The sequence below is a fragment of the Paramormyrops kingsleyae genome, chromosome 17 (genome assembly GCF_048594095.1).
Source record: "Paramormyrops kingsleyae isolate MSU_618 chromosome 17, PKINGS_0.4, whole genome shotgun sequence".
NCBI classification, from domain to species: Eukaryota; Metazoa; Chordata; class Actinopteri; order Osteoglossiformes; family Mormyridae; genus Paramormyrops; species Paramormyrops kingsleyae.
The window spans coordinates 17,508,647-17,534,601 of record NC_132813.1 but is presented as its reverse complement, the minus strand read 5'-3'; the positions used below and the strand labels follow the sequence as shown (position 1 = coordinate 17,534,601).

The window sequence follows — 25,955 nt, the reverse complement described above, 5'->3', positions numbered from 1 at the left end:
CCCCATCTGTGGCAGCGGTTGGATGCTGCCTGCTGTTTTGGGGGGGGGGGGCATGACTCTAAATCTCTAACTTTGTTTTGTTGGTTTCCTGCCCCTTTTCTGAGTTCTCTCTCCTCAGTCAGTGAGGGTGGGGTGCTGAGTGTTTTGTGGCCCTGTCCGTGATTCCTTCCCTGTTTAGTCTGTGGGTGGGGTTGGGGGGGGGGGGGGGGGCGTCTGTCGCAGTCTGTCCGTGCCGCCCCTGCTGCGTTGTGAGCTTTGTATCACTGCTCACGGTGTCTCTTCTCTCCCTCCCCCGAAGGAGCCTGCTTCCTGTGACGGAGCCACGAGCCCCCCCTCCCCCCCGATGAGGTAACGGCGACCGCCTCAGAGCTCGTGGGCCTTGCCGTGCCAGCCGCGGCACCATGGGCCAGAAGATCTCCGGCAGCATCAAGGCCGTGGACGCGCGGGGCGAGCCCGCCTTGCGGCCCGCCAGGAGGGAGCTGAGCGGGCCTGACTTCTGCCGTCCGGCGCGGCTGGACCTGCTGCTGGACATGCCGCCGGCACCGGCCGCGGTGCAGCTGCAGCACGCCTGGAACCCGGACGACCGCTCCCTCAACATCTTCGTCAAGGAGGACGACCGGCTCACCTTCCACCGCCACCCGGTGGCCCAGAGCACGGACTGCATCCGGGGCCGCGTGGGCCATGTGCGCGGCCTGCACGCCTGGCACGTCCAGTGGCCTGCCCGGCAGCGCGGCACGCATGCCGTGGTGGGCGTGGCCACTGTGGCAGCCCCGCTGCACTCGGTGGGCTACACTGCTCTGGTGGGGAGTGACGCAGAATCCTGGGGGTGGGACTTGGGTCGGAACAAGCTCTACCACGACAGCAAGAACCGTGGGCCGGCGGCCGCAGCCAGCTACCCCGCCTTCCTGCAGCCGGAGGAGACCTTTGTGCTGCCCGAGTCGCTGCTGGTGGTGCTGGACATGGACGAGGGCACGCTTAGCTTCATGGTGGACGGCCAGTACCTGGGTGTGGCCTTCAGGGGGCTCAAGGGCAAGAAGCTGTACCCCGTCGTCAGCGCAGTGTGGGGGCACTGCGAGATCACCATGCGCTACATCAATGGCCTGGACCGTAAGTGCAACCCCCCAACATAGTGCCGCACAAACTGTGTACTGTGCAGTTAGTATGGAGTCGGTGGGTGGGTGGGGGTTGGGTTTCCATCAAGTAAGAGAAAAGAGCGGAAATGAGTGCAGTGTTTTTACTTCTCAAAATCGCTGAATCCTACTGAATTTCCTCCTCTGAAGGACTCTGCTGATTCGTTACCCCGAGCGCGGATCGATATTCCCGCATGTCCGTTCAGTCAGGGGGGGTTGGGGGTGTTCTCCTTTTAAGGCTCTGTGTTTTCACTAGTGAAACTGCCGTGATTGTCCAGCTAACACCAGGGTTGTGGGTGTCCACACACATGTGGATGCAGATCTCAGCCTCATTGGTGCTGAAACCTCCTGGACATGGGGCCGAGAATCCCCTGGGTGTTAGTGGTCTACTGCCCCTCCCCAATCCTCTGTGAGCCTGCCCCTTGCTTCTCTGGGGTGGGGCCAAGCCCCTCTGCAGACAGTGTGCCGGCATTTCTATGATGTCATGCTGTGATAATGGTGTCTCCCTCTCACCCTACCGCTGTTGAGTCACGTATTTCTCGAGCCACAGGTAGGGGGGTGGGGTCACAGTGGATCCCCCTCCCACACACACACGCACTGGCATGGTAAACATTCCAGTAGCTTTAGAAAAACTCCTGCCATTCTCGGCTCCCAGATGATCCAGGTTTGGTCCCAGGCAGCTTCTGCAGAGCCTGTTATCCACCCTGCCAATATCTCTGACTCCAGTGTGGTCTCCCATCGCTGTCTGGGTCCGGATAATGAGTTCAGAACTGGGTTAAGCAGCTGGAGAGTGAGTATGTCTGTGAGCAGCTGAGTGCAGGAACTCGGTCGTCAGATGCAGGAGGAGAACGTGGGTTGTGAGAAGGTCCTATTAAGCTTGTAATATGGCTGAACTTCTGTTTCAGCCAGGGAGCCCCAAACGAAGGCAGAGAGGAGGTATAATGGTGCGTTCAGTTTGCCCTCGGAACTCTGATTCCGAGTTCTGAAGCCGGAATTGACGACATGCGCGCTCCCGTTTCTCGGAGATCGGAGAAATATCTCGGACAGGACAGAGGATCCCGAGTTCAGAATCCAAGATGGATGCACCTTTTATCAACAGAAGGGAAAGTTGTAGTTTTATACTGTTTAAGCACTACTTCTCATTTGTGGCTCATTAAATCGGTCGCACACGCTATACCGTCCAACTTATCTGTGGATGTGTTGCTATGGAGTTTTATATGTAAAGCGATGCGCGTAATGTGTTATCAAGTGATATTTCTAACAATGGCTACCAATTAACCGGGCTAGAATTGGATTTTTTGATTTGTCGGATTATTTGTAGGATTTAAGGTAGTTCGGGCTAATTGTAAGTGAACGAAGATAAAGGCAATTTAAACTTTAAACTAAACTTTAAACCTTAAATCCAACAAGTTGTCCGGCTAAGCAAAAAATCTTGCTTTTTCACATGGGTCCATGGTATTGCTACTCCTGTGGCAAATTGAACGGGTTTTCCCCGAGTTTTTAGCAGAAAATCGGATCCCAAGGCAAATGGAACGCAGGATAAATCCCTCGCACTGAATGGCACACGCCCCCCTAGGAATCGCATGACCCCCCCCCCCAAGCGCACGCACAAACACATACATGTGTTTGCTCCACCTTGTGATGCTGGACTCTGTCTGCGCCCCCTGCTGGCAAAGCCTGAGATCTCTCCCATCTGGGAAACACTCCGAGCAGGTCGTGCCAGATGTGTATCCCTGTATAAACAGCTGTGCGGGTCACTGGGTTTACGTGAGTCTGGAACGCTGGTCCCTGCCGCTGGTGCTTATTATGGGCTGTATGTGCTTGTGAGAGTGCCTGGGCCCTGCTGCTGCCGCTGGGTCTCTGCTTTGTGCTTGATGCTGGACCCTTTGATTTTGAAGTGTTCCGTTTTGATTAATTTGACCTCCTGCGCTTACGGACATTAACGTTTTATTGCCCCGGCACGATTCCACTCCGTTTTTTAGAAAGCCCGTGAAGCGGCCTGGCTTTCAGGCTGACAGGCCGTCACGTGGCTTCTGGAATGTTCCCTCCCACGGCCTGGCCGCTCTCCTGTCCCCACCGCCGGCAGTATTAGAGCGTACCGCTGCTTCACCTGGTGTCCAGTCTCCCACCCGCCGCCGTGTTTGGTCTAGGTTCCCCTCAGTTGTATAATCATGTTCCCTTAACAGGGCTCTGAGAATTCCCGAACGGTCAGATGCCAGACTCTTTACAATCCCAGACCTCTGTTCTTTGTTTTTCTGCCAGTGGGCATCCTGAAACAGCCCACTTCTGTGTTTAAATGACACCCCCCCCATCCATTTTGGGGGTACCAAAACCTATTTTCTTTCTCCTGGTCCCATAATCGAACGCTGGCAGCTCTGAACCCCCTTGTTGCTGTCTGAAGGAGGCTTTGATTTCTGAGGTAATATTTGGCCTGAGTGGTATTGACAGGCTGGGCATTATGGAGGTTTTCTCCCCCACCGCACTAACCCCTCCCCTCCCGCGTATCATGTGGTCTTCATTACTACACATCTCCTGCACAAATTCGCCAACTGCCTGAATATAAACCATCTTCACTTAAGTTCCGCTCACATAATCTATTGACCTCCTTTTTAGCGGGGTGTGGGAGGTCCAGTGGGGAGGATGGAATTCCGAAAGGATGGCTGCTTCATGGAATGGAAAAGGCCTTGTTTTTAAAAGAATCTTACTCTGCCCCATCCTATCCCCCCCCCCCCCGCCCCAGGGCCTGTTTGTGCCGATGGGGTTCACTGTTCATTCGGGTCCCATTACAGTTCTTTGCAGATCTTTCCAGAAGCGGCAGCATTATATGCAGCCTAGGCAGAGTGTGACCGCATCTCCGATTCTTCATGGGGAGATGTTCATGACGTTTGGAACTTTTGTTTCTTGGGCAATTTCACGCCCCCCCCCCCCAGCTAAGCCTCTGTAATATTTGGCGGCACAATTACTGTACAGAGTCACTGTGGAAACTACTGGGGGAGGGGGGCTGCTTACAATGAGCCTGATGAAACAACCGGATGAATCTCAGCCTCGGATGGCTGAGCGTCCCACCCCCGTAACTGGGGGGGGGGGGGGGGGGGTTAGTGTCTGAGTGCCGTCTGTCAGCTAATCTTAGCGTGTGCGACGTGTCTCCCAGCCTGCTAATGTTAGTTTTCTCAGCCCCCCCCCCAGATTTACGTTGGGGCTCCCAGGTCAGGCTGCTGGTCCATGGAAGACAGTGTTTAGTGTCCTGTAGGTGTCTGCGAGTTAGAAGGCATGTCACCCTCTGCCATCTCTCCCCATGACTTCCCCTCTCCTGTCACTTCCCAGCATGCATTTCACCCTGCCAGGGCAGAGCGGAGAAACCAGTATCCAGTAACTCCACACTGACCACCTTCGGCACTTTTGTGATCCATCAGCCTCTTGGGATGTCAGAGGGTCTCAACCAAAAGACAAACTCAGCAGAAATCCCGTTTTGTTGCCTGGGAAATGGGAGGTGGCAGGCGTGCGCTTGGTTAAACGGCCCTGGAGGATGGTTACACATCGCTTCCCTGCGGGAGACCGTCCTCGGGGCCTAAAATCGGCCAGTGCCAGCGCTGGGTCAGCATTTCTGCCACAGAGCGTGATCTGAATCAGCTGGTCGCCCCTCCAGCCTTATCAGCGTTGTGCTGCTGCCTGATACACCCCCGCATGGTCCTGTGTTCCCCTCTCTGAAGACAGGGATTCTCTTTCTCTAAAGCGTTGAGAATGCTCTAATGCTCACCTGCCACTCCCCTTGTGGAGTGGTGACCCCCCCCAATACGCCATTTCTGGCGTGCTGAACTCTGTCGCAGTCTGGTCAAAAGGAAACGCCGCCAACGGACACAGCGGTTCTGTGATCTCCGGAAATGGAACCGGCCGCCACGGAACGCAGCTGGGTTCCCTCCCTCCCCCCCGGCAGGATTTAAGGAGTTGTTTGTTGTTCTCAAGGTCATTTACAGTTCACAGGCACAGTGGGGGGGTCATGGGAAAAGCAGCCCCCGATAAAGATGGCTGATCTGAGAGTCTGGCTGTGGCGGTCGGCTGGCAGACCTTCATGGAAAAAGGGCGTTTTATTTAACCACGTTACTCGCTGGAGGTGAGGCCACCCTGAGCTCAGGGGAAGCGTGACGCCTCGATCCTGGCATATTTTACTTTAAGGAGCACAGAGAAATGGGAGACGATGCCGTTTAATCAAAAATGTTTCCTAAGGGCCAGGGAGATGGGAAGCAGACCTATTGAGTTTTATCCTAGATTACTCCATCATTTTCTGGGTCCTGAGGCTCTCCCACCGGGGGCTTCTTTCCTGCCTGGGTACAGCGGTGGGTACTGCGGTGGGTACATCGCTGCCCAGGTGTAGAGGTACCATGAGTGTCCTAGGGTCAGCCCCAAACCCAGGGGCAGACAGGCAATAAATAGCAGACCGGGAATTTGCTCTCAAAGGGCCCCAAATGGATATTTTGCCATTGACTGGGGGGGTCCCATTGGTATATTTAGCCACAGACTGGCTCTAGTTAGACTGGCCCAATGGGAAACTTCCAGAATTTCCTGATGGCCAGTCGGCACCTGCCCAAACTCAGAGTGGCTGATGGGCAGCCGAAAGGATCGGCCTGGACCCCTGAGGATCAGACTCCAGAAGGTCCAGCCTCCCTCATTTAGTTTGTACATGATACTGATGCTGTGTACTGGGAGATATTGTGTCCATAGGGCTGGGGGGGGGCATTCTGTCCCCACCTATCAGTCCAACAGCGCATCCAGTCTGAGAGGCATGTTACCCGGGTAGTGTGGCTAACACGGGGATCTAACCGATGTGTTCGCCCCTAGCATGACTACTCTATATCCAATAAATGAAATGCTGCCCCCAGAGTCTGAATTAAGGAACTGCTTTAAATAACACTGACAACAGCCAGGGGTCTCCTCTTCCCCCATTATCCCATTTTTCCTTGTGTTGTAGTGTTTTAGGGGGTGCGCCAGTTTGTATGATGAATGTATTTTTATAGTGGCTTGTATCTATGGTGACAGGGAATCCACTGTCCCACTCCACTGCTCCCAGGATAAAGCCTTGGAAACAGACCCACTCTGCCCCCTTCTGGTGCTGAGGGGTGATCTGTAATACACGCTTAGTGTGGGTGAGAGTGCAGCGGGGGGGGGGCAAGTATATTGTCGCAGCTCAAGAGACTAAGTTACAGTCTGGGCTGTAATGGGTTTGCAACCCCCCCAGCAGGAGATTAGATGAGCTGCCCCTGAGATTCAGGACGTGGCGGAAAAGCTCTTTGGCGTGAAGCGGGCAGAGCTGAATATAGAAACTCCCAGAATGCATCGGGACTGAAAGCACTGAGCTGCTGTTAGGAGAAACAAACGTAGTCAGGACATATTTTCCAGCCGTCCCTCCCGATGATGGCGTTCTGCGTCTGGCCTTGCCCGGCCCGCGAGACCACAGTCGTATCTGACACATCTGGTACAATCGAACCCTTCACTGTGATGGCCCGTGTTGTGTGGCCCCAATCTGGGTAACCGCTGTTATTCCCTTCTGTGTTGTCATTACCCATAATTCCATCTTTTGAGAAGGCTGGGAAAGCCAGAGCCTCACTTTTCACAGTGCAATCCTGAATTACTTGGGTTCCACCAACCCCCCTCCCCCTCAGGGCCCTAGCGCCCCCTGGGTTCATGTTCTCGGTCTGTCATTGCACACAGGATTGAAACTTTGGAAACCTTCTGGATCTCCCCATGGGCCTCCAGCTCATCTGATTTGGCAGCGAGCAACCCAATGGGGGGACCGTGATCATCTGAGGGTTTACTGGTGAGTGACAGGGTGTGACGTCATCTGCCTGAGGCCAGTGAGGGTGTGGGTTTTTTGGGATCAGCCAATAACAATGGGCATTGAGAACCGCTGCTTTATTGGCTGACTGAGGTCATCCTGAAAAGCCGCAGCCACGCCGGCCCTCCATGGTTCAGGTTCCTCGCTGCTGTACAGTCCAGCCTTGTACTCCTGTGGCTTTCAGAGTCTGTCTCCCTCGTAGGGTCTGCACTCTGCTCTCTCTCTGCTGTGCGAGGGGCGATCGAGGCCCCGGCTCTCTGCCAGACTTATGAATTACTCGTTTTGAGGGGGGGCCCGGTTGGCTTCTGTATAAGCATGGCAAGTGCCCCCCCCCCCCCCCCAGAAAATGGCAGAGCCGTGACATCCCCCTCCCCACGCCACTGTTTATTTTGTAGCACCCCCCAGCCTTGCTTCTGACCCCTATGAGAGGGCAGAGGTCACCTACTCGCCAGGGTATCGCGTGGCTGCATGCCGGGGGGGGGGGGGGCGGCAGTGCCAGATGGCTTGACCCCTGCGTGACCCGGGGTAGCTGGGAGTTCTGGCATTGCCTGTGTAAACGGTGAAAGATGTGAACTTAACTGTCTGTGTCAGTTATACATTACATTGTGGGGACATTTGAATTTCAATTTTATAAAGATTTGAAAAAAAAACTAAAAATTATTTTGTTTGGTCAGTTATGGTTAAGGTTAGGGCTGGATAGGGGTTAAAGTTGGGATTAGGGTTTTGCCCATAGAAATGCACAGGCCGTTCCCACAAAGATTTGAGTATAACTGTGTGTGTGTGTGTGTGTGTGTGTGTGTGTGAGGCTATTCTGCTACACCAAAAGCAGATATGATCACCTTCCATAACTGAAACATACTTTTTTTTTTTTTTTTTTCTCCTCCTTGCAGTTTTGTTGTCCTGGAGCTGTCATTGCAGCTGACGGTTGGCCAGCTTTGGGGGGGGGGGGGCAGTGGCTCCTTCACTGCTTCAGTCCTCAAACTGGAAATATTAGATGCAGGTTTTTTTTTTTTTTTTTTTTTTTTTTTTTTTAAAGTGCAGTTTGTCATTTTGTTGAAGTCCAGCATGGGGGGTTGTGGCTTGTATGTCGGCTTCCCCAGGAGGGGGGTGTATCGCTAACATTTTTTATTTATTTTCTTCCCTGCCGCCTGAATGGAGCTGCATCCTCTCCCCATGTTACCCAGGGCTGTTACTTGCTAGCAGCCCTGAGTTTAAGCTGCCGCTGTCACACTTATGCCGTCACAAGCTGCCTTTCCGGTACAGACGGGGATTGGGGGTCGTGGGAGTCCGTGATTGACACACACGCTTGTCTCTCCTCCCACATGCCCCCCCCTTTCTGAGTTTGACCAGATCTTACAGATGCTTGTTTTCCATCAGTCCCAGTCTAAGAAGAAATGACTTGCCCTGCCCTGCCCTGCCTCCACCCTGGCTGGGGGTGCATTAACGCATCCTCTTACCGCTCCTCCTCAGTGAACTGCCCCCCGCCCCCTATATCACCAGAGGAGGGGGTGGGTGAGCTAGCTGGCTAATGGCTGTTCCCACCTGTGACTGGCATATGACCTCATCCCCCTGATCTTCGGGTGACATTAAGGGTCCTGAGGTTACTGGGTCAGTCCTGCCTTCTCTGCTCCTGCCTGCTCAGATCAGCATTTTCAGGCTCTCTTGCAGGTCTCTAACGGTGTCACTTTACTCTTACAGAGGTCTTACTTCGATTAAAGGCTCTGGGGTTTTAACTACACGTGCGGGTCTCTGTTCCAGCTGTGTTTTCGTTCCTCACCAAGCGGTTTCTTCAGCTCTAGGATCTGTCCTCTGCGACGGAAGAACCAGCGTATCCCAGTCCGCTTGAAGTCCATGCAGGTCACACTGATTGTTGTGAATTGACGCTGATCGCTGTCGGGGTGACGCTGATCGCTGTCGGGGTGACGCTGATCGCTGTCGGGGTGACGCTGATCGCTGTTGGTTAATGCTGATTAAGCATTTGTCAGGAAAATTGGGAGTCCATCGCATTCACCCATCAGAACTTGGTGGAGCAGCCTGGTAACTGCCTTCAAAACAGCTCCATCAGCTCCTGTTGGGATGCGACCTACCCCCCCGCCTGGGGTCGGCATCGGATAGTGTGTCAGTGGGAGGTATTTCCACTCTTTCCAGCAGTGGAATGGCGCTGAACATCATGCCTTTGTTTCCTCCTCCTGACCAATCCCGTCTCATTGGTGTATGCCCATCTCACCCAGAGACGCCTCCCCCCCCACCCCGACCCCCCTGCCAAGCCTTAATAAGCATAGCTATGGTAAAGGCCCACAGCCAGAGTGCCAGGAGAGACATGACAGAAAAGACTGAAGCTTGGACCAGGTTGCCGTGGAGCCCTGCTGCAGAAGGGCGGGCCAGGTCAGGCTGGCGCCCGATTGGCTACTCTGTCGCCTCCTGGGATTGGCTGCTGTGGTTTTCTGTACGGCTAAATCCATTATGCTGTCTCAGTGGAGATGAATGATTAATGATGCTGTGGATTGTGCCGTCCTTTCCGGCCTCCCTCAGTCCTGCTGCTGATCTGTCCAGTGAGACCTGGCTTAGTCTGTCTCTCCACAATTAAACGGACTCGCCCGTCCCTCTCCCATCCTTCCCATTGCCGTTGCATCTAATGAGACCTCTGCTGGCTACAACGTCTTGGATTTCCTAAAAGCCAGGCTGGGATATTTTTATCCTCAGTTCTGTATTAGACTCATGCCCAGTTTGTCCCTTTACAGTCTATCCCTAGTGATTTTGCTCCCGCTGCTTATAAGGTCGGACTGCCTACGGTTCAGTTTTGATGAGGAACTGGGGGGCAGATTGTACAACTTCACTGTTGCTGTTGTTTTTCCATACTGCGCCGCTCTGCCGTTGGTGCTGAATCCCCCCCTTCAGGATGCTGGTTGCTATGAGGACAGATTTTCATTCCTTTTAATGACCCCCAGCAAGCCCAGAATATGGGAAAATGGATGATGGTGTCGGGAAGGGAATATTTCCTATTCACACTGGGAATTGTCTCTGGTCTTTGTCAGAGTGGCTTTGTGTCAGAGGAGCTCGTGTCAGCTGCTGGTGATCCCGCTGGGGCGGGGTGCGGCCCGTGTAGCGTGTGGGCGGCCCGTGTAGCGTGTGGCCGGCCAGCTCCGTCGGCAGGAACGCCGAGCAGCAGGACCAGGTACCGAAACCACACGGCGAAGTCTGTTGCCGGAAATGTGCCGGCTTTCATTGCGTTATTTATTCGGAATGTTCTTGCGTGCCGGCCAAGTAGCCGGGGAGCTGGCATATCTATGCAGAGAACTCTCCAGAACCACAGGCGAAGCCTTAATCACGCGAAGAAAATTAGCTCACGTTAGCCATCGTGTGCGTGTGCGTGTGTGTGTGTGTGTGTGTGTGTGTGTGTGTGTGTGTGTGTGTGTGTGTGTGTGGGGGGGGGGGGGTTAGCTGCATGGTCTCAGTTCCAGCTCACACGGACTCCCAGATTAAACTGACTGCCGCCTCCCAAAAAATGCACACAGCCCCAGTTTCACACTTGGTTCTTTATGGGGTTTGAGTCGTGGTTCTGTCTGTCTCTGTGCTCCATGCATGATACCCTGCCTCACAGCAGCTCTGATGATGATGATGATGATGATGATGATGATGGTGGAGTCCCATCCGTCCCATAACCCTAAGCCTGCTGCGTTATGATTTTTGTATCCTGACTGTTTCTGCCTGGTCAGGGCTGCTAATCCGCTGCGCCATGCTTCCGCTGCTAACAGATCTGCAGCGTCACCTGTTCCGGTATGATCCGGTATGTTCGTGGATCCTGCCGGGCCACTGGTCCCATTTCCCGTCGCACTGACGAATCGCACCCCGTGCCTCTGAATTACCCACTTTAATGACCCGTCCCATTGTGTCCAAATGAAAAACACCAGGGCATTAAACTGGCCGGCGCCGTAGAGCTCATTACAGCCGGTGGGATTGGGTGGTGTGCTTAATCGCGGCACCACGCCCCAGGGTGTCCGTGGGCACTGCGGCCAGCAACCTCGGGGTCATGGTATCGATCGTGGCTTGCTCCATTTGAATGGGGTGGTTATGTCGGGGAGGGGGGAGGGGGTCATGGTTGTGTTTGTGACACAGACCCAATCCCCACACACACACACACACTGGTGATCATCTCAGCCTCCATTTCTTTCCACTGACTGCAATTTTAAACACAGTTCAGTTTGGTCAGTAATGAGCGACCCGGCCAGTTCTGAGTGAGAGCTGAGTTGCATGCAGCCTTGACAGTTTGCAGCCGGTGAGGAGCCGTGTTTGGTGAGGAGCCGTGTTTGGTGAGGAGCCGTGTTTGGTGAGGAGCCGTGTTTGGTGAGGAGCCGTGTTTGGTGAGGAGCCGTGTTTGGTGAGGAGCCGTGTTTGGTGAGGAGCCGTGTTTGGTGAGGAGCCGTGTTTGGTGTGACGCGGCAGTGGTGTTCTGATCCGCCATGGCTTAGCGCTCTGCTCTGCCATGTCTGCAAACTCTGCATATTTCCAGAGTCTTTTTAAGTTGCCAGCGGGGGCCCATGTTCTTATTTGGAGAGCGGGGACTCTGCTGGGACTCCTCTGCTGGGACTCCTCTGCTGGGACTCCTCTGCTGGGACTCCTCTGCTGGGACTCCTCTGCTGGGACTCCTCTGCTGGGACTCCTCTGCTGGGACTCCTCTGCTGGGACTCCTCTGCTGGGACTCCTCTGCTGGGACTCCTCTGCTGGGACTCTGTTCACAGTTCCTCTTTGTGAAGGAATGCCACAGTTTTTGGGAGTGACCCCTCCTGAATAAGTATTAATAAGGCTGTGCACTGATATCAGTATTTATGGAGTTGGTTCCCTCTGGGGGAGCACGCTTTTGGAACTCCATCTCGCGTGTTACTCCTTCACCTCCTCTTCTAGCAGTGTTCATGTGTGGGCATGCTATCATATTGTATGGTGTAAAATAGCATGATGCTTTAAGGTCAAGAGATAAACTCCCTAATAGACGCTCAATGTGAATCTGCAGGGAGCCGCGGTGTGAATGGGTCAGAACAGGTCCGTTTGTCCAGTGGCGCCATGGCCGAGGGCTTCATTAGTATTCTGGGTGCGTCCCGCCTCGTACCACCCCTCCTCCTGTCTTCCTCCTCCTCATGAAGACCAGTTATGTCCTTGATCTGTGTCTATCCATTCCTTGAGCCTTGTTGCCGAAGCTTCCAGAGGATGCCACAGAGGTCTGCCAGTAGCTTTTTGGAGCCTGAGTAGGGGGCGGCCATGGGTTGGCTGTTTGAGGATTTGGACGCGGAGAGGCTGCTGAACCAGGGCTGCCGTCGACAGAACGCACCAACGTGTAAAGTAACGTACGCGATTCTAGGCCATGGTTGTCAAGTGCCCTCTAATGGGGGTTGGGGGGGTATCTAACATCCTGCTCGCTCACTTCTTGTTACCCGTAGCCAGTTGTGTCACTTCCTGTTAGCATTGATGATACTCAACTGATCCCAAGGAATCCAACTTTGGCAGAGTGAGTCTGCAAATCTGGGTTTGGTGTTGCTAATGGTTTTCCCTTCCATCTCTCTCTCCCCCTCCTCTGTTCCCTCCTTCCAGCGGAGCCCCTCCCCCTCATGGACCTGTGCCGCCGGGCAGCCCGCCTCGCCCTCGGCCGAGATCGCCTCAACCAGATAGAGACACTTCCTCTGCCCCAGTCCCTGAAGAAATACCTCCAGTACCAGTGACGACCACCAGGGGGAGCGGCGATCAAGGCCCGAGACTGTGGGGAGGGGTAGAGCATGGAAATACTAGGCAGAGGCTCGGTGCATGCAGAGGCGCTGGGAGCAGTGGGGGGTAGGGCTTGTTTACATTTAGAGACTTGTTTACTTTTTAATATTTTAAATTATTGTTCTGCGGTCATATCCAAACTCTGGGCCCCCCACCCCCGTGTCCATGAACAGTTTAGGAAGCACACCAGCCCTACACAGCTACACAGAGGGGGGCCCAAGGAGCTCGACGTGTGTATATATTTTTTCTTAAAGTATGTCCTGGACTTCAGTGAGGATTTCAGAGCCAGCCCATGTGTGACAGCGGCCAGAAGCTTCCGGATGGATCCGAGCAGCGTGTGTTAACCCCATCCAACACCAAGGGCGGCTGCACCCCCCCTCTGCAGTCTCTCACAGAGCTGTGCCACCCTGGACTCATGTTTGTTTTTTAACTTTTAAATGCGCTTCATCTGGTCTGAAACCTTTTTAATATGGCTTAGTAACACCCCCTGTCCCGGTCCACTGCGCTCATTGTCAGGGTTCGGGTCGTGACCCACCCTATACTGTGGGTCGCCGTTCGCTTATCTGTCTGCTGCTGTTTCTGTCCCTCATTTAGTGGCTGCACTAGACGACATTTAGTGCTGCCCTTCCGTTCCGATCAGCATCGACATGGCTCTCATACTTCCTGCCGGATCTCGCTTTCCGCCCTCCTGTCTGTCCCGCTGAGACTGGGGCCGTCGGTAGACCTTGGCATATTTTAAATGTGAATAAAGTTGACTTGAAGAATGGGACTTGGCTCATGGTCTTCATCCTGTATTAGTTGGCCGGGGGCCTGGGGGGCAGACTGGGCCTGTGCAGTAACCCCCCCCCCCCCCTCCCCGACTGGCTGAACTCTGGTCACCTATGAAGTGTTTCCATTGTCGATGGTCAGTAACCTTAACGCCCATCAGTACCGGCTACCGAGAAGCTAAGTTCTGGCCAAGTTGGCAAATCTAGCCCGGTCCATTTGGACCTGAACACGGAGGACTGTAATTCAGGTTGTGCCCTGAGAGAGACGCTACATTCTGACTTTAAGGGACCATCAGCCCTTATTAACTCTAATCCTCCTTCACCAGTCCTAACCCTTTATTAAAAGCCCTTGCCCTCCTTTACTAGCCCTAACCCTGCTAATTCTCTGGCCTGCAGTTCACTGCCAGGTCACTGGAGGATGATGCACATTAACTGGCCTGCGTTTTTCTCCTCATGGATTATTTATACGGCAGTCTCATAGCTCTGCGTCTGGGCTGTTTCTTCTCTTTTCTCACTGTGCCATACTAAAAATGAGCCCTTTGCCGGAGCGAGTGCAGGCACGGACCCCTTGGTAGCTTGCTGATGGTTCTCTGGCCCATAGATTTTCTGTTATATCAGCAGTTCGGAAGCACAGCCGTTCAGAGACGTCTTATAATTTATAATGAATAGATGGATGGATGGAAAGATGCATACATGCATAATTAATTCCTGGGCGGGAGTTCTTGATAACCGATATCTGTGTAGATGACCGTTTGCTGGTGCTTCAGGGAGGAGGACCCTGTGCTGAAGATGATAACCTCTTGCTGGTTCTGTGCTTTACACTGGAGTGTTTATAATAGTGTTCTGTGAGATCTCAAGCCCACACGCTTAACGGATGAGAGCACTAAAACCCAAACCAGATGCTCTTTAAGACCCTCAGCTGTTTCTTCACTTGGTTGGGGGTGGTAAACAGATGGAGTTGTTGTTGTTTGTTTCTGCTCAGCAGGGTGTTCCACGAGGCAGGATTTCGCCGTCAGCTGGGTTAACTTAAGCTGGAAGTCATAATTATTCAATAGGAATGATCCTTACCTAAGCTCTCAATGACAATCATTACTTCTAGCTTAATTTAACTCAGCTGACTGAGAAATGCTGCTTTGGGGAACACCCTCCTGTGGCCTGTACTACGAAGCGGGGGTCACTGGCTTATCGGGGTAACTTGTCGGATTTAAGGTACCACAGTTTAAATGGACTTAATATTCGTTGACTTACATTTTGCCCAGACTACCTTAAATCCAACAAGTTACCCCGATAAGCCAGTAACCCCGCTTTGTAGTACGGGGCCCAGGTCTTACGGAAGTTCAAGTTTTGCATCATTCACCATGGAGCATAATGGGTAAACATGCCAGTGAACCTGAAGTTCATGTCAGTGTCTGTATGGGAGGCTGTTTTCTGCATCTGACCACTGGAAGTGGCTCTTTATTTCCCGTTGGCTCTTTATAACCTGAGCCTGGGGTCTGTGGGCATGTGGAGTAGCACTTGAGGGTGGGGATCCAGAGACGGGTTGCTGCTATGGCACTTAAACATGTCGGTTCACCATGAGACCCCCCCCCCAAATATAATCATTATTTATGCAATATGTATGCCTGGGTTGTTTCTTCGCTTTTAGTGCATTGAATTTGTGGTGTTTACCAGGTTTTAAACAGATTTAACCCTCTCTCTCCCACTCGATCTAGACGTTAGCGACTCAGATCCTGTGGCTGGAATATCCACTGTACTACTCAGCAAGTCAGACTTTACTGAAGGGACTAAGTGTGTCGTTTTACTGTGTGTTTGCGTACATATAAATGAGATGGCGTCATGCTTACATGGAGCCATAGGATGGCGCTGTTGGGCATAAATGCTCTAGCTGAATGCCTGTGACCTGTGTTGAGTGTGAACAGAGCCATTGACCTGAGTTAGTGGTGCTCTGTTGGACACAAATCCCTGGATTCGGTCACATGCAGGGGTGACGTCAGCACTGGTGTGTGTGAGAGTGAGAGAGAGGTGCTTGCTGCCATAGGGACATCAGGATTGTCCCTCTCGCGGCTGTGGCCCTGCAGGTCAGCTTTGTACATGATGGCTAACATTGGAGCGTGTTGTGAGATGACCACCTTGAGGCTGTCCTCTGTATCATACCAGCATCAGGCGAAGGTCACTGACCCTGCACTGGTGCGGAGTGATTCAGATACCTGAACAACTACCCATCCACTACAGTCACAGACGTTCTAATAAAAATGACCTCCCTGACGCTGCAGCATTTTGGTGAGAGTGTCGAGTCACTTTTAGGACAGAGTGTTTCTTTTCTATGTGATATAGATGCCCCGCCTTTGTGCTCAGGGTCAGACATCAAGGCTTTGCTCTCTAATTAGGTTCTAATCCACTGTTGCCTCTGATCCACTCGCCTGCGAAGCCTTCTCATCGCCGAGTTTGCAAAGTGCAGCTGTCCGGGCTGTTTCCACACTGCCACCTGGTGATCACCTTTGAAAACTACACCCGCATATTCCACATTTTTTTGGGCTCCCGTCCGAATGTAAACATTGATGAATGGTCCTTCTAGACCTGAGGAAGATTTATATACATGTTCATTTGCCCCTTATTCCTACAATAATACTTGGGTTGTATTTAAAACTCAGCTTTCTTAACTCCGTACACGGTGATTTTTAGACTACGTGGAAACACTTTCCTTAAGGAGCTTAAGTATACATTTTCCATCCATATTTGTGCTTCACTAGCATGGAGTTCAACCTGACCTGTAATGGCACTGAAAGTGCAAATGCTAACAACATAAACAGAACTGAACGTCCTTATTGTCCCTCGCTGAAAGAACACCCCCCACACACACACACCCCTCCCGTCAAGCGGGCTTTCTGGACCCAACCATTTGTTCTGTATGCAGATGTTTGCAGCCTGACGCCGGAGGTACGATGTCACTAATCCGCCAAGAGCGTGCGGTCCGGTCGCCGCTGAGGTCACCGTCCGCGCCCACATGCCTGCCGTTGGGGCTTCGTGTGAGTGTGCGAGTTGGACAGCTTCCCGGTGTTTGCTGCACCTCGGGAGACATTCATTTCATTACGGATTATTTTGTTTAAATGCTGCTATGGAAACCATTCCTGTGGCGTGTAAATGCTTTAAATGGCTGCCTCTCCCTAACCGAGTGCGTACTGACTAAAAGGCCAAAGTGGAAAGTGAGGCAATGTGGAGGGCTACCTTGATCACTATAGCCTAACTGCTACAGTAACACGTCCCATTGAAGTTAACTACAGGCTATATGCGTATGAACCAGCCTTATTGCAGTGCGCTGCTACACGCTAACTCTGCGCAGGCTATGTGTATCTGAACCAGCCTTAATGCTGCGCACTGCACTGCTACACGCTAACTGTGCAGGTTTCGGCTTATATAGCCTGCTGGTGGCGGTCCGCGTGTCGGTAATGAGCAGTACGGTGAGTGCTCTGCCATGGAGGCAGCGGCGTGCCCCAGAGGGCGTCCTGCTATTCCCACCTCACTGGCTTGCAGATCCCTCTAATTAAGGCTGATTTGTTTTGTGCCCCAATGTTGAGTTGCCTCTTAAAATTAATTGCATCTCGAATGGTAATTTTAAGCATAAGCGCTGATCGAAGCGCCCTTCATTACCAATAAAAAAAAAAGACTTCAAAGCAAAACCGGCTGAGAGGGAATCTGTAAAATAAACAGATAAACAGGGGTGTTAATTGTTGATATCACCTCTTTCCTCTGGGGGCTGCGGGGGATAAGCGCACAGTTAGCATTCTGTGCGCACGCTAACTGGCAGCCTGCCTCAGGGCTGTGCTAGCTGTGGGGAAGAGATGGGAAGCATGCGAATGTAAATCCATTTCAGTCACCACGTGGGCCATTTTACCAGGTGGAGTAGAGCATTGATACGACTAGGGTGTTTCACCACCAGGGGGCGATGCTGCTCCATCAGAACCAAGCCAATTGCGGCTCTCAACGATAATCCCTCCACAAGGGGAGCGATAAACTCAAGCCTAGTCTAAATCTTTGGACTGCAGAACACCATCTGCCCTATCAACGTTTTGTGGGACACACAGATCTCTGGACGCTGCTTCACAAAGGCATTTAACCCTGACACCCAGCAAATGCCCAGAAGACTTTTAATTAACCTGTTAACTTAATTTATAGGTGCAGTAATTTACAGACGCTGCACCTGAGCGTCTAATTAAAATTACACAATATTAATGTTCACGCTACTACCAACCTATTACAATGGGCAGGGTATGGGTAATGAAATTACTTCCCTGTGTTTAATAGGTAGTTACCCATAAATCCTTTTATTAATCACGCTAACTTGCCTTTAATGGAATTTGAACCAGTCTCTTCTTTCCACGCTGTTTGTTTTGAACATGAACCCACAGATTAGTGCCGGCTGGCAGCTCCCGGGCCGCTCTGCCTTCTGGACGACCCGCCGGCGCCGCTCAGCCAAGCCCGGCATAGCCCAGCCATTCAGCAGGAGCTGCAGCTTGTCCTCCTGCAGTAATTTTGTGGGCGTGAAGCGACACCCTGGATTTGGAGAGGAGCTGGTGATGCTTAGTCGGGATTAATGGTTTAATCATGAGGTTTGACCTTAAATGTGAATGCTTGTTCAAGTGAACCAGGCAATTTAGCAGTCTGTGTGTGTGTATGTTTATAATTATTAAATTGTGGAGACCAGATTTCTCCACAATGTTATTAAAAACCTGTAACTTTTTACCTTGTGGGGACCCCCCCAATGAAAACCTGAAGTTGATTTTAAATCTGTGACTGCCATCAAAAACCTAAAAATGCGGGAAGTCTTTTGTTTGGTTACAGGTGATTAATGTTAGAGCTGGGTAGCGGTTAGGGTTGTTATATTTTGGATTCTAGGGTTATGCCCATAGAAATGAATGGAGAGTGCCCATAAAGATATGAATATATAGACTGTGTGTGGCCAATGTATTTCCCATACAGCTGTGGAATCTAATTATTGACTCCAATTACTTTATTTATCCGAGAATAATTAAAGTATATGTTCTGTGCCCTAGAGCAATTTTATCAATTAACCAAACACTTCATATTTTGTGGGGAATTTATTTGGGTATACAGTTATTAGCCAGGGATATCGCTGGGTCTTCATTTTTGAAAAGCTTTTGAAACGCTGTCAGGAAATTATTCATTCCGACCAACAGCTGAAATGCGGTTTAATGATGCTAAATTAGCCTCAAGGTTAATTGTGTGTCCAAAGTCAGTGAAATGATATAAATACAATGGCTGAGTTACGTCTCACAGCAAACGGCAGCGTCTCACTATGTTTTACCCCCATTACTCCGTTCGAGTGGCAGCTGATAATCTGTCGAGCTTGACCGAGAAAGCTTACATTTCCCAGCATGCTCCAGTTTCTCCCATAAAGCACCAGTGGGCAGCATCTATGGCAGTGGACACAGGTCTGAGCGTCCTTGTAAAGGGCTTGTCTGCCCATGGCTCGTGGCTGGACATACCGAAGCTCTCCCTTGGGACTCGTCCAACAGGGGGCGCAGTTTCTACCTATGGTAATTTCTTCTGAAGCAAAGCAGGTTCTGGTAGCCCTGCCCCATCTTGGGAGCCGCTCCCTGATCACTGCAGAGCTTGCCCTGCCTTCACCTTTCCTTCATACTTGTGTCCCCATCTGGTCTGACGGTATCTGTTGGTCTCAGAACTTGGAAGAGAGACCAGATGTGGCCAGAACCACGACAAGGTTAGATTAAGTATGAACTAATCATTTTATATTTAAGTGGTAAGAGTATTTCACAAATCAGTCTTTTATTCTCCTTAATAATAATCTTTAATACTGTATATATATGATATTGCGCCGTGAAAGCAGTGGAGTGAGTCGAATGTGACCGCAGCGCATGAACGTACTAAGTCATTGTTATTAGGTGCTATTACTGAGTTGTGGCCTCTTGTGGGCGCCAAAGCGTAACTCATCTTGCAGTGCTACAGCCCTGCGGGGCTCATCTGCTAGCAGGTTTGCTTTTTGGGGAGAGCTTTTGCCTTTTAGTGTAATGGAAGGTATTGCTGTACAGGGAAGCTCTCTACAGTGCTGTTATCTAGCTAATTTAGCAACAATGATCAAGTGTGGCCGCACTAATATTTTGTCAGTCGTACAAGAAAAACAGACTTTTATTTATGTACACCGGACGGCAATTTCATAGCAGTTATGCTGCCTAATGTGTTAGTGGTGAATTATTGACCTTCTCAAAGCAGCACTAATGCGTTTGTGATGGGAAATGAGGTCCCGGTGGTGAGATCTAGTTATGCGCGCTGTCCGCCCCCGATCGGCCCGGTTCGGTCTGGCTCGACTCGGCAGCGCTGTGCCGGCCCGCATGTCGCACTCACTTCCCGTCTGCCATAAGCAAGACCGTGATCTCTTAGGTCCCGCCAGTCACACACACACACAATAAGAGAGAAACAGGTGGATTGTAAAACAGATCTTTATTGGCCGATGTACAGTGCTGTAGTGACCACCGGAACGGAAGGAAACCCATAACAAAGTCGGAGAGAAACTGCAATTAAAAAACGTTTTACACATTTTACAGGCTTGGGATACTGCACTTCGCCCTCTCCTTTTATTGTCTAACAGACAGCTGGCAATCATGGAGTCAACATAAATCTCCCTGTATCCGATGGACGGTATGGAAAGAGCCGGAGATTGGGGATCCGTGTCTGAAAAGGGGGAGGGGGGAGTCACGGTCACGGATGGCAAAAAGGAACCACTGACACAGACTTTACACGTACCTACACCTGTCCCAGTCCGGGTGGAGAGACCCCAGAGAGTAGGGGGTGTTTCTCCGGCAGTATTGCTGACGACAAGGGGCTTCGGCCTCATCGTGATGATATTTCAGCCTCTCCGAATCCGGCCAGGCGACACCGCGGCGCGATCGTAAGGGGTCCGCCCTGGGGGGGGCACGGGAACCGCGCCGGCTCCGCTTGGATCGTCTGAACCCGTACGGGACAGCACACGGCATCATGGGTACACAGAAAGGGGGCTGGGACGAGGGGATGCACATGGACAGGGGGGAGGCTTGTGAGCCGGGAATGGGGTACGCTACTCTAAACGCTATGTACAGACCGGTATATAAAAGTGTACAGCCGCACTCCTCCCTCACTGTCAGCGGAAAGGGAGGCTTCCGCAGAAGTCTGATTCTCAAACCGAGTTTGTGTCTTGCATCTCTAAAGATTTAGAATTACCATTAAAATAAACATTTGAAAGAGTTTAGATCGACATAAGTAAAATATATTCAACTGCAAGAAAAAAACAGCTTTAATATATTAAAATACTGCGAATAAATTAATCATATTTATTAAAGGTACATTACTTTAAAATTCCTGTGGTACTTCACATAAGGACACAGCTTACATGAGGGGCGGACTGGGAAAAAAAGCAGGCCGGGAATTTGCCGTCACTTTGATAATCTTGCCGCTGACCGGGGGGGTCCTCCCCCTTGGTATATTTTGCCGACCGGCTCGCCGGTAAATTTCCCGAACTCCCATATGGCCAGTCCGCGCCTGGGTTACATTGCATCCATCTATCCATTTCCTGACACAGCTTAATCCCAACTGGGGTCACGGGGGGGTTACATTGCAAGATGTTTTAATCATTGCGGAATCGCACATTCCCCCGCCATGGACGCTCTGAGCAACTGAGTATTTTGGGGGGAAACGAGAATTAACAAATACAAATATTTGTTGTGTGACTTCAGACCCAGAAAATTGCTGAGGGGATTTCTAACAAGCAAATTACTGTGTTTTGGGCAAAGACTACGGGTTTTCAACAACAAGACGATGCACCCTCACTTTCTTCTGTAGGAAGTAGTGATCCGAAGTGAAGGTGTGAAATGCAGCCACCCAGCTGTCTAACTGGAGTCTGAAATTACAAGTACAAGCTTAGGGTGTGACTGTGCGCCTATTAACTGTGGTCTTTTTATAATTTACGTGCGACAGTGATTGACAGCTATCATCATTTACTGTTTTGAATAGCTAAAGGACAGAAGGGGGGGGGGGGATTGCCTATAGTCACACTGCAGTCTCTATGGGAGCAAATTTGTTGTGCAGTACACATTTCAGACCAGCAGAGTACATTTTGTAAAAGGGCTTGATTTTCAGAAAAACAGACCTTTTGGAAGATGGTAGTCTTGCCAATGAATCAGTAGCCTTAGAATCAGGCACAGGTTTCCTGAACATGGCTGTGTGTGTTTAGTAAGGTAATGTTGAGTTGTCCCACTCCAACTGGGCCCTCCTGTCGCCCTCATGGGGCCCCTGGGCACCCCGAGTCTCCTCCTCATCACTTTCTTCAGACTCTGCGCTCGTGACTTCTTCCTCCAATTCATCTTCTTCTTCGTCATCGTCTTCCTCCTCCTCCTCTTCCTCACTGACCTCTTCATCTGCAGCCTGTGTCCCCTCCAAGTTCTGGCCCATGAAGAAACCCAGGTTAGAACATGAAGATGCAGTGCACATCCTCATTCTGCTCCACCTGTCTGGCACCTCCTGCCTCTGCCTCTCCTTCACTGTATTGCTTCCTCTCACATCTGCCTCTATGTCTCCCTCTTTCTCTGTCTCACTTCCTGTCTCTGACTCCCCGCCTCTCCGTTTCGAACCCCTTTGGTCCATGAGGCGTCTCACCTCCATGGGGTTCACCGTGATGGTGAGGGCTGTGTCGTCCCACTCCATCTCTCCATCATCTTTGTTGTCGTGTTCACCTTTGGCATCCTGCTGGTGGGCCACATGGATGCGGTATATGCCCAGAACCACGATGACCACCAGGGCAGCGATGCAGATCACGATCACCACGGTGGCAAAGCTTGGGATGGCTGTGCATTAAAGGGTTTTGGTGGGGGGAGGACAGAGTAGAGCAGGCAAAGTGGAATTACAATGTGGCCCCGATGACATGATTCCAGGACCTCTATCGCTCTACTTTGCTGACACCACAAAATCCAGGAAAACATGCACTCACACAAGTGGGCACAAACACGTCAGGTGCTGGACCATATCTCAGTCATACAGGCATATTGATTAATTATACAGTACTTTATTATTGAATAAGTACTTTGTTAATGAAACTGGCCTGCAGGCAGCGACTAAGACCTCTCCCTAACTGCCCTGTGCCAGCTGCTGCCCTGAAAGATCATGTGTGTTCCTGAGGAGCCTCCAGAGGGCAGTGCTGAGGTGTCATGGGCAAACTGGAGATCAGCAAACGGGGGCAGAGATCCCTGCACCTCTGAAGGGCATTAAACATTGTTTTTTCCTTTTGAACGTAATTTCTGTTTGATTCCATGAGACAGCCTATTCTTTACAGTTAATTATGTACTTGACAGTAACAGTGAAAACATCAAATAGCAGAAGGTCCCTGGTTCATCTGTCACCCACTGCTCTGTGTCATCTCCTCCAGTAGGGGGCAGTAGAGATTGATGTCTATCTGACTTAAATCCGTGCTAACCATCAAATTTGCAGGCCATCTTAAGAGTATCATTGTACGATCTTGAGCAAACACAATCCCCCCCCCCCCCTCCTGTGGACGTCCTAATCAGTTAAATCTCCCCTGGTTAGGTGCTGAGAGGAAAGCTCTTCCGTCTCTCCCCCTCCCCCGATCCTGGCTGATCTCCAGCTCCACAGACCTTACGCAAGACAGTGAAACCACCTGATTGCTCAGGTGGAGAATTATCATCAGGGGAAGAGCTGTTTTTAGCCTCACGTCGACACAGAAGCGTGATCAACAGCATCGCTGCACTGGGCGAATGTGTCTCACTGTCCCGCAATGTGTGAAATCATCATGACTGCACTGAGGAGTTTAAGCCACTCTGCTGGCTCATGTCATGTTATGTCATGCTGTGGTCCAGTGCTGTACCAAACCACGTCCCTGAAAACCCACAATGCACTTGTCCCTGCAGACGGCGACGTCCTTACCGGAGTTGTGGGCGTGGCCGGGGATGTGGGCGGCAACCGGCTGCTGGACGGCATGCAGGTACTGGGGCTGCGCTGCCATGTGGTTTATGTGCTGCGGGGGGGCCGCGCTGTGCAGCACGCTGACCTGGGGGGGCAGTAATGTAGAATGAGCATCATGAGGGCTGTGGGGGGCAGAAGGGGGCGGCACAGGGCTTTTGTGATTCTAATGAACAAGTATGAAGGTTCAATTCCTCCAATTAGGGAAGTAATTAATTTAATTAAGTGCTTTGCTATAGCAGGGACCTTCAGGTACATTGTCACTTTGAACAGAAGTGCCAACCAATTTACCATCATAGAGAAACAGTTTAATAGCATTAATTAAGATGTGTTCTGCTTTTCATGCTTCCCACAGACAGGTGGCGCTAACCTCCAGATTGAACTCGTTGCTGGTATAGCGGCCGTTGAGCTCTGAGCAGGTGAGTCTGAACCTGCGGCCCCCCAGGTCTGCTGCGTGCTGGTTGTGGTACCTCAGCTGCTTGATCACCCGCTCATAGTTGGACATGGAGTCCACGCCTGGGGGTGGGGGGGGGTGGGACCGGTCACATGGTCACGATCTCACATGTTGTTGTGGCGGGGCAGGGTGAGGCGTCGCTTACCGTAGATGGAGATACCAGATGTGGAGTTTGTGGCGTCGAGGTGTTTCCCCAGCAGGGCGGCATGCGGGAGCTGCAAGGACTCCACCTCCGTCTGCAGCTCCTCCCCGATCACCAGGAGGTCACAGTAGTCCAGGTTGTGGATGATCTCCTCCAGGACCCCTGGTCCGTGGGCTGTGGGGGAGAGACATCATCCGTGAGACGATGAGCAGCTATTCTGACCTGAAATGTTTTTCACCTTTTGCCTTTCCCTGTGGCACAGTGACCACTGGGGGGCGCCCTCACCAGCCTAATTAACAAACAGGTCAACGCGATGCTGGAATTAATGGCCCCCGGTGACGGTGTCATACCTGTGCGGTAGGCAGAACCATCTCCCCGGCTGATGGTGCTGACGATGTGCAGGTCCCGGAAGAGTAGCAGCCCAGCAGGGTCCTGGAGATCCGAGGCCGGCCGGCTCAGGTGCTCTGATCCGGTGATGGTGATCTGCGGTTCACTGGGCTGCAGGACCATCACCACAGCCTCGATGTCCGGGATGGAGATGCACGTGTCCTCGCCGAAGCACCTGTGAGAGGGACGCGGTGTAGCTTTTCCGTTCCTCACAGGCAGGGTGCAGAGATCATTTCTGCTTTTCCACTGCAAACTCATTCATTTAGCCCCTCATCACGGTTACACTCGTCACACCAGTGAACCTGAGCATGGAAACACACGTGTGCGTCGCGGCGATGCTGCGCGAATCACTACTGAAGCAGCAGTGCTGCTCTGCCCACATGAATTAAACAGCAGGGCAGAGGAACGAGAAGATGTAGCACATTTTTTATTTAAGACACCTGATGCCCTCCACAGACGCTGCAGCTGCGAAGAGAGTCGCGCTGACCCGGTACGTATGACTGCGGCGTGGAGTAATGCAGCCCCCCTCTGCCCGCGTGGGGGCAGTGACTCTGATACGGCACTCTGCCAAAGGTGCCTGCTTCATCTTTCATCCACATCTGCGGTAATAAACGTTAAAGGGCTCCTGCCCCCCCCGTCTCAGCTTTATGGCGACCCTTAGCACAGCTGTACTCCAGCCTACAAACCTCGTGACAGACAGAACGTCACCGGGGTGAGGCCCATGGGGCACAGTCATAACCCAACAGTTTTCAGGATAGATAAAGTCGCCCCTGTCCCGGCTGTAATGGACTATTCCACTTTGACACTTCCACTGCACTCTATAGGTGGTTCACTGCCAAGCGAACTGGCACAAAGTTACAAGACTAACATCACATCTCCCTTGTCTGATCACATCTCCCTTATCTGATACCGCCTCACCAGACTGGTAGATAACTTGATAACTTGTGAACAGAGCACAATTAAATGAAAGTACGCAAGAATTCATGATTAACCTTAAAAGACGGAATGATTAAACTTCTTAAATTTCACCAATCGATCCTGCAACACAATACCTCTGCATCAGCACATTTTACCAACAGCATTCCTGCCCCCACTTACTGCTGCCCCCCCTCACTTTGATTACAATATTATATATGTTCATTGTTTATTATTCACTCTCAATTCTCTTTCAGCCCCAAAAATATCTCCAGTGGCCCCTTTAGCCCCCCACCATGTCAGCCTAGGGCCCCTAGAGAAGTTAGTCCGCCCCCACCAGAAGTGTCTCTCCTGATGAGCTGCTGGATCTCGTCCAGCTTGGTAAATCGTGGCGTGCCGCAGAGGGAAGCTGCAGCTGAACGGTGCCTGTTCCCCGACGCTCTCAGTAATTATGGTTATTAAAGGCCAGTTGAAAAACAAATTGCGGTATTTTCCGTAGGTACGATATCTATAATGTCGCTAATTAACGGCTTCGTTAGTGTGTGGTGTGGCATCTCCGACAGCATCTGAAGTGGCACAAACCATCTCGCTGGAG

General features: G+C 51.6%; 2 protein-coding genes across 4 annotated transcripts in view; one reads left to right on the top strand and one right to left on the bottom strand.

Moving 5' to 3' along the window:
* The window catches only part of LOC111861053 (SPRY domain-containing SOCS box protein 4), a 28,462-nt gene extending 14,979 nt beyond the window's left edge, over positions 1 to 13,483 (top strand). For all 3 annotated transcript variants that reach the window (XM_023845345.2, XM_023845335.2, XM_023845355.2), the window contains exons 2-3: positions 299 to 1,107; positions 12,544 to 13,483. In XM_023845345.2, the coding sequence (XP_023701113.1) occupies positions 402 to 1,107; positions 12,544 to 12,671 (834 nt within the window). In that variant the 5' untranslated portion in view covers positions 299 to 401 and the 3' untranslated portion in view covers positions 12,672 to 13,483. The remainder of the gene's footprint in view (positions 1 to 298; positions 1,108 to 12,543) is intronic.
* Positions 13,484 to 19,939: 6,456 nt separating this feature from the next.
* LOC111860791 (calsyntenin-2-like) overlaps positions 19,940 to 25,955 on the bottom strand; it is a 134,332-nt gene continuing 128,316 nt past the window's right edge. The window contains exons 12-17 of the mRNA XM_072701449.1: positions 24,409 to 24,620; positions 24,062 to 24,232; positions 23,833 to 23,978; positions 23,427 to 23,550; positions 22,146 to 22,333; positions 19,940 to 21,932 (exon numbers count right to left, since the gene is read on the bottom strand). Coding sequence (XP_072557550.1) covers positions 21,720 to 21,932; positions 22,146 to 22,333; positions 23,427 to 23,550; positions 23,833 to 23,978; positions 24,062 to 24,232; positions 24,409 to 24,620 — 1,054 coding nt within the window. The 3' untranslated portion in view covers positions 19,940 to 21,719. The remainder of the gene's footprint in view (positions 21,933 to 22,145; positions 22,334 to 23,426; positions 23,551 to 23,832; positions 23,979 to 24,061; positions 24,233 to 24,408; positions 24,621 to 25,955) is intronic.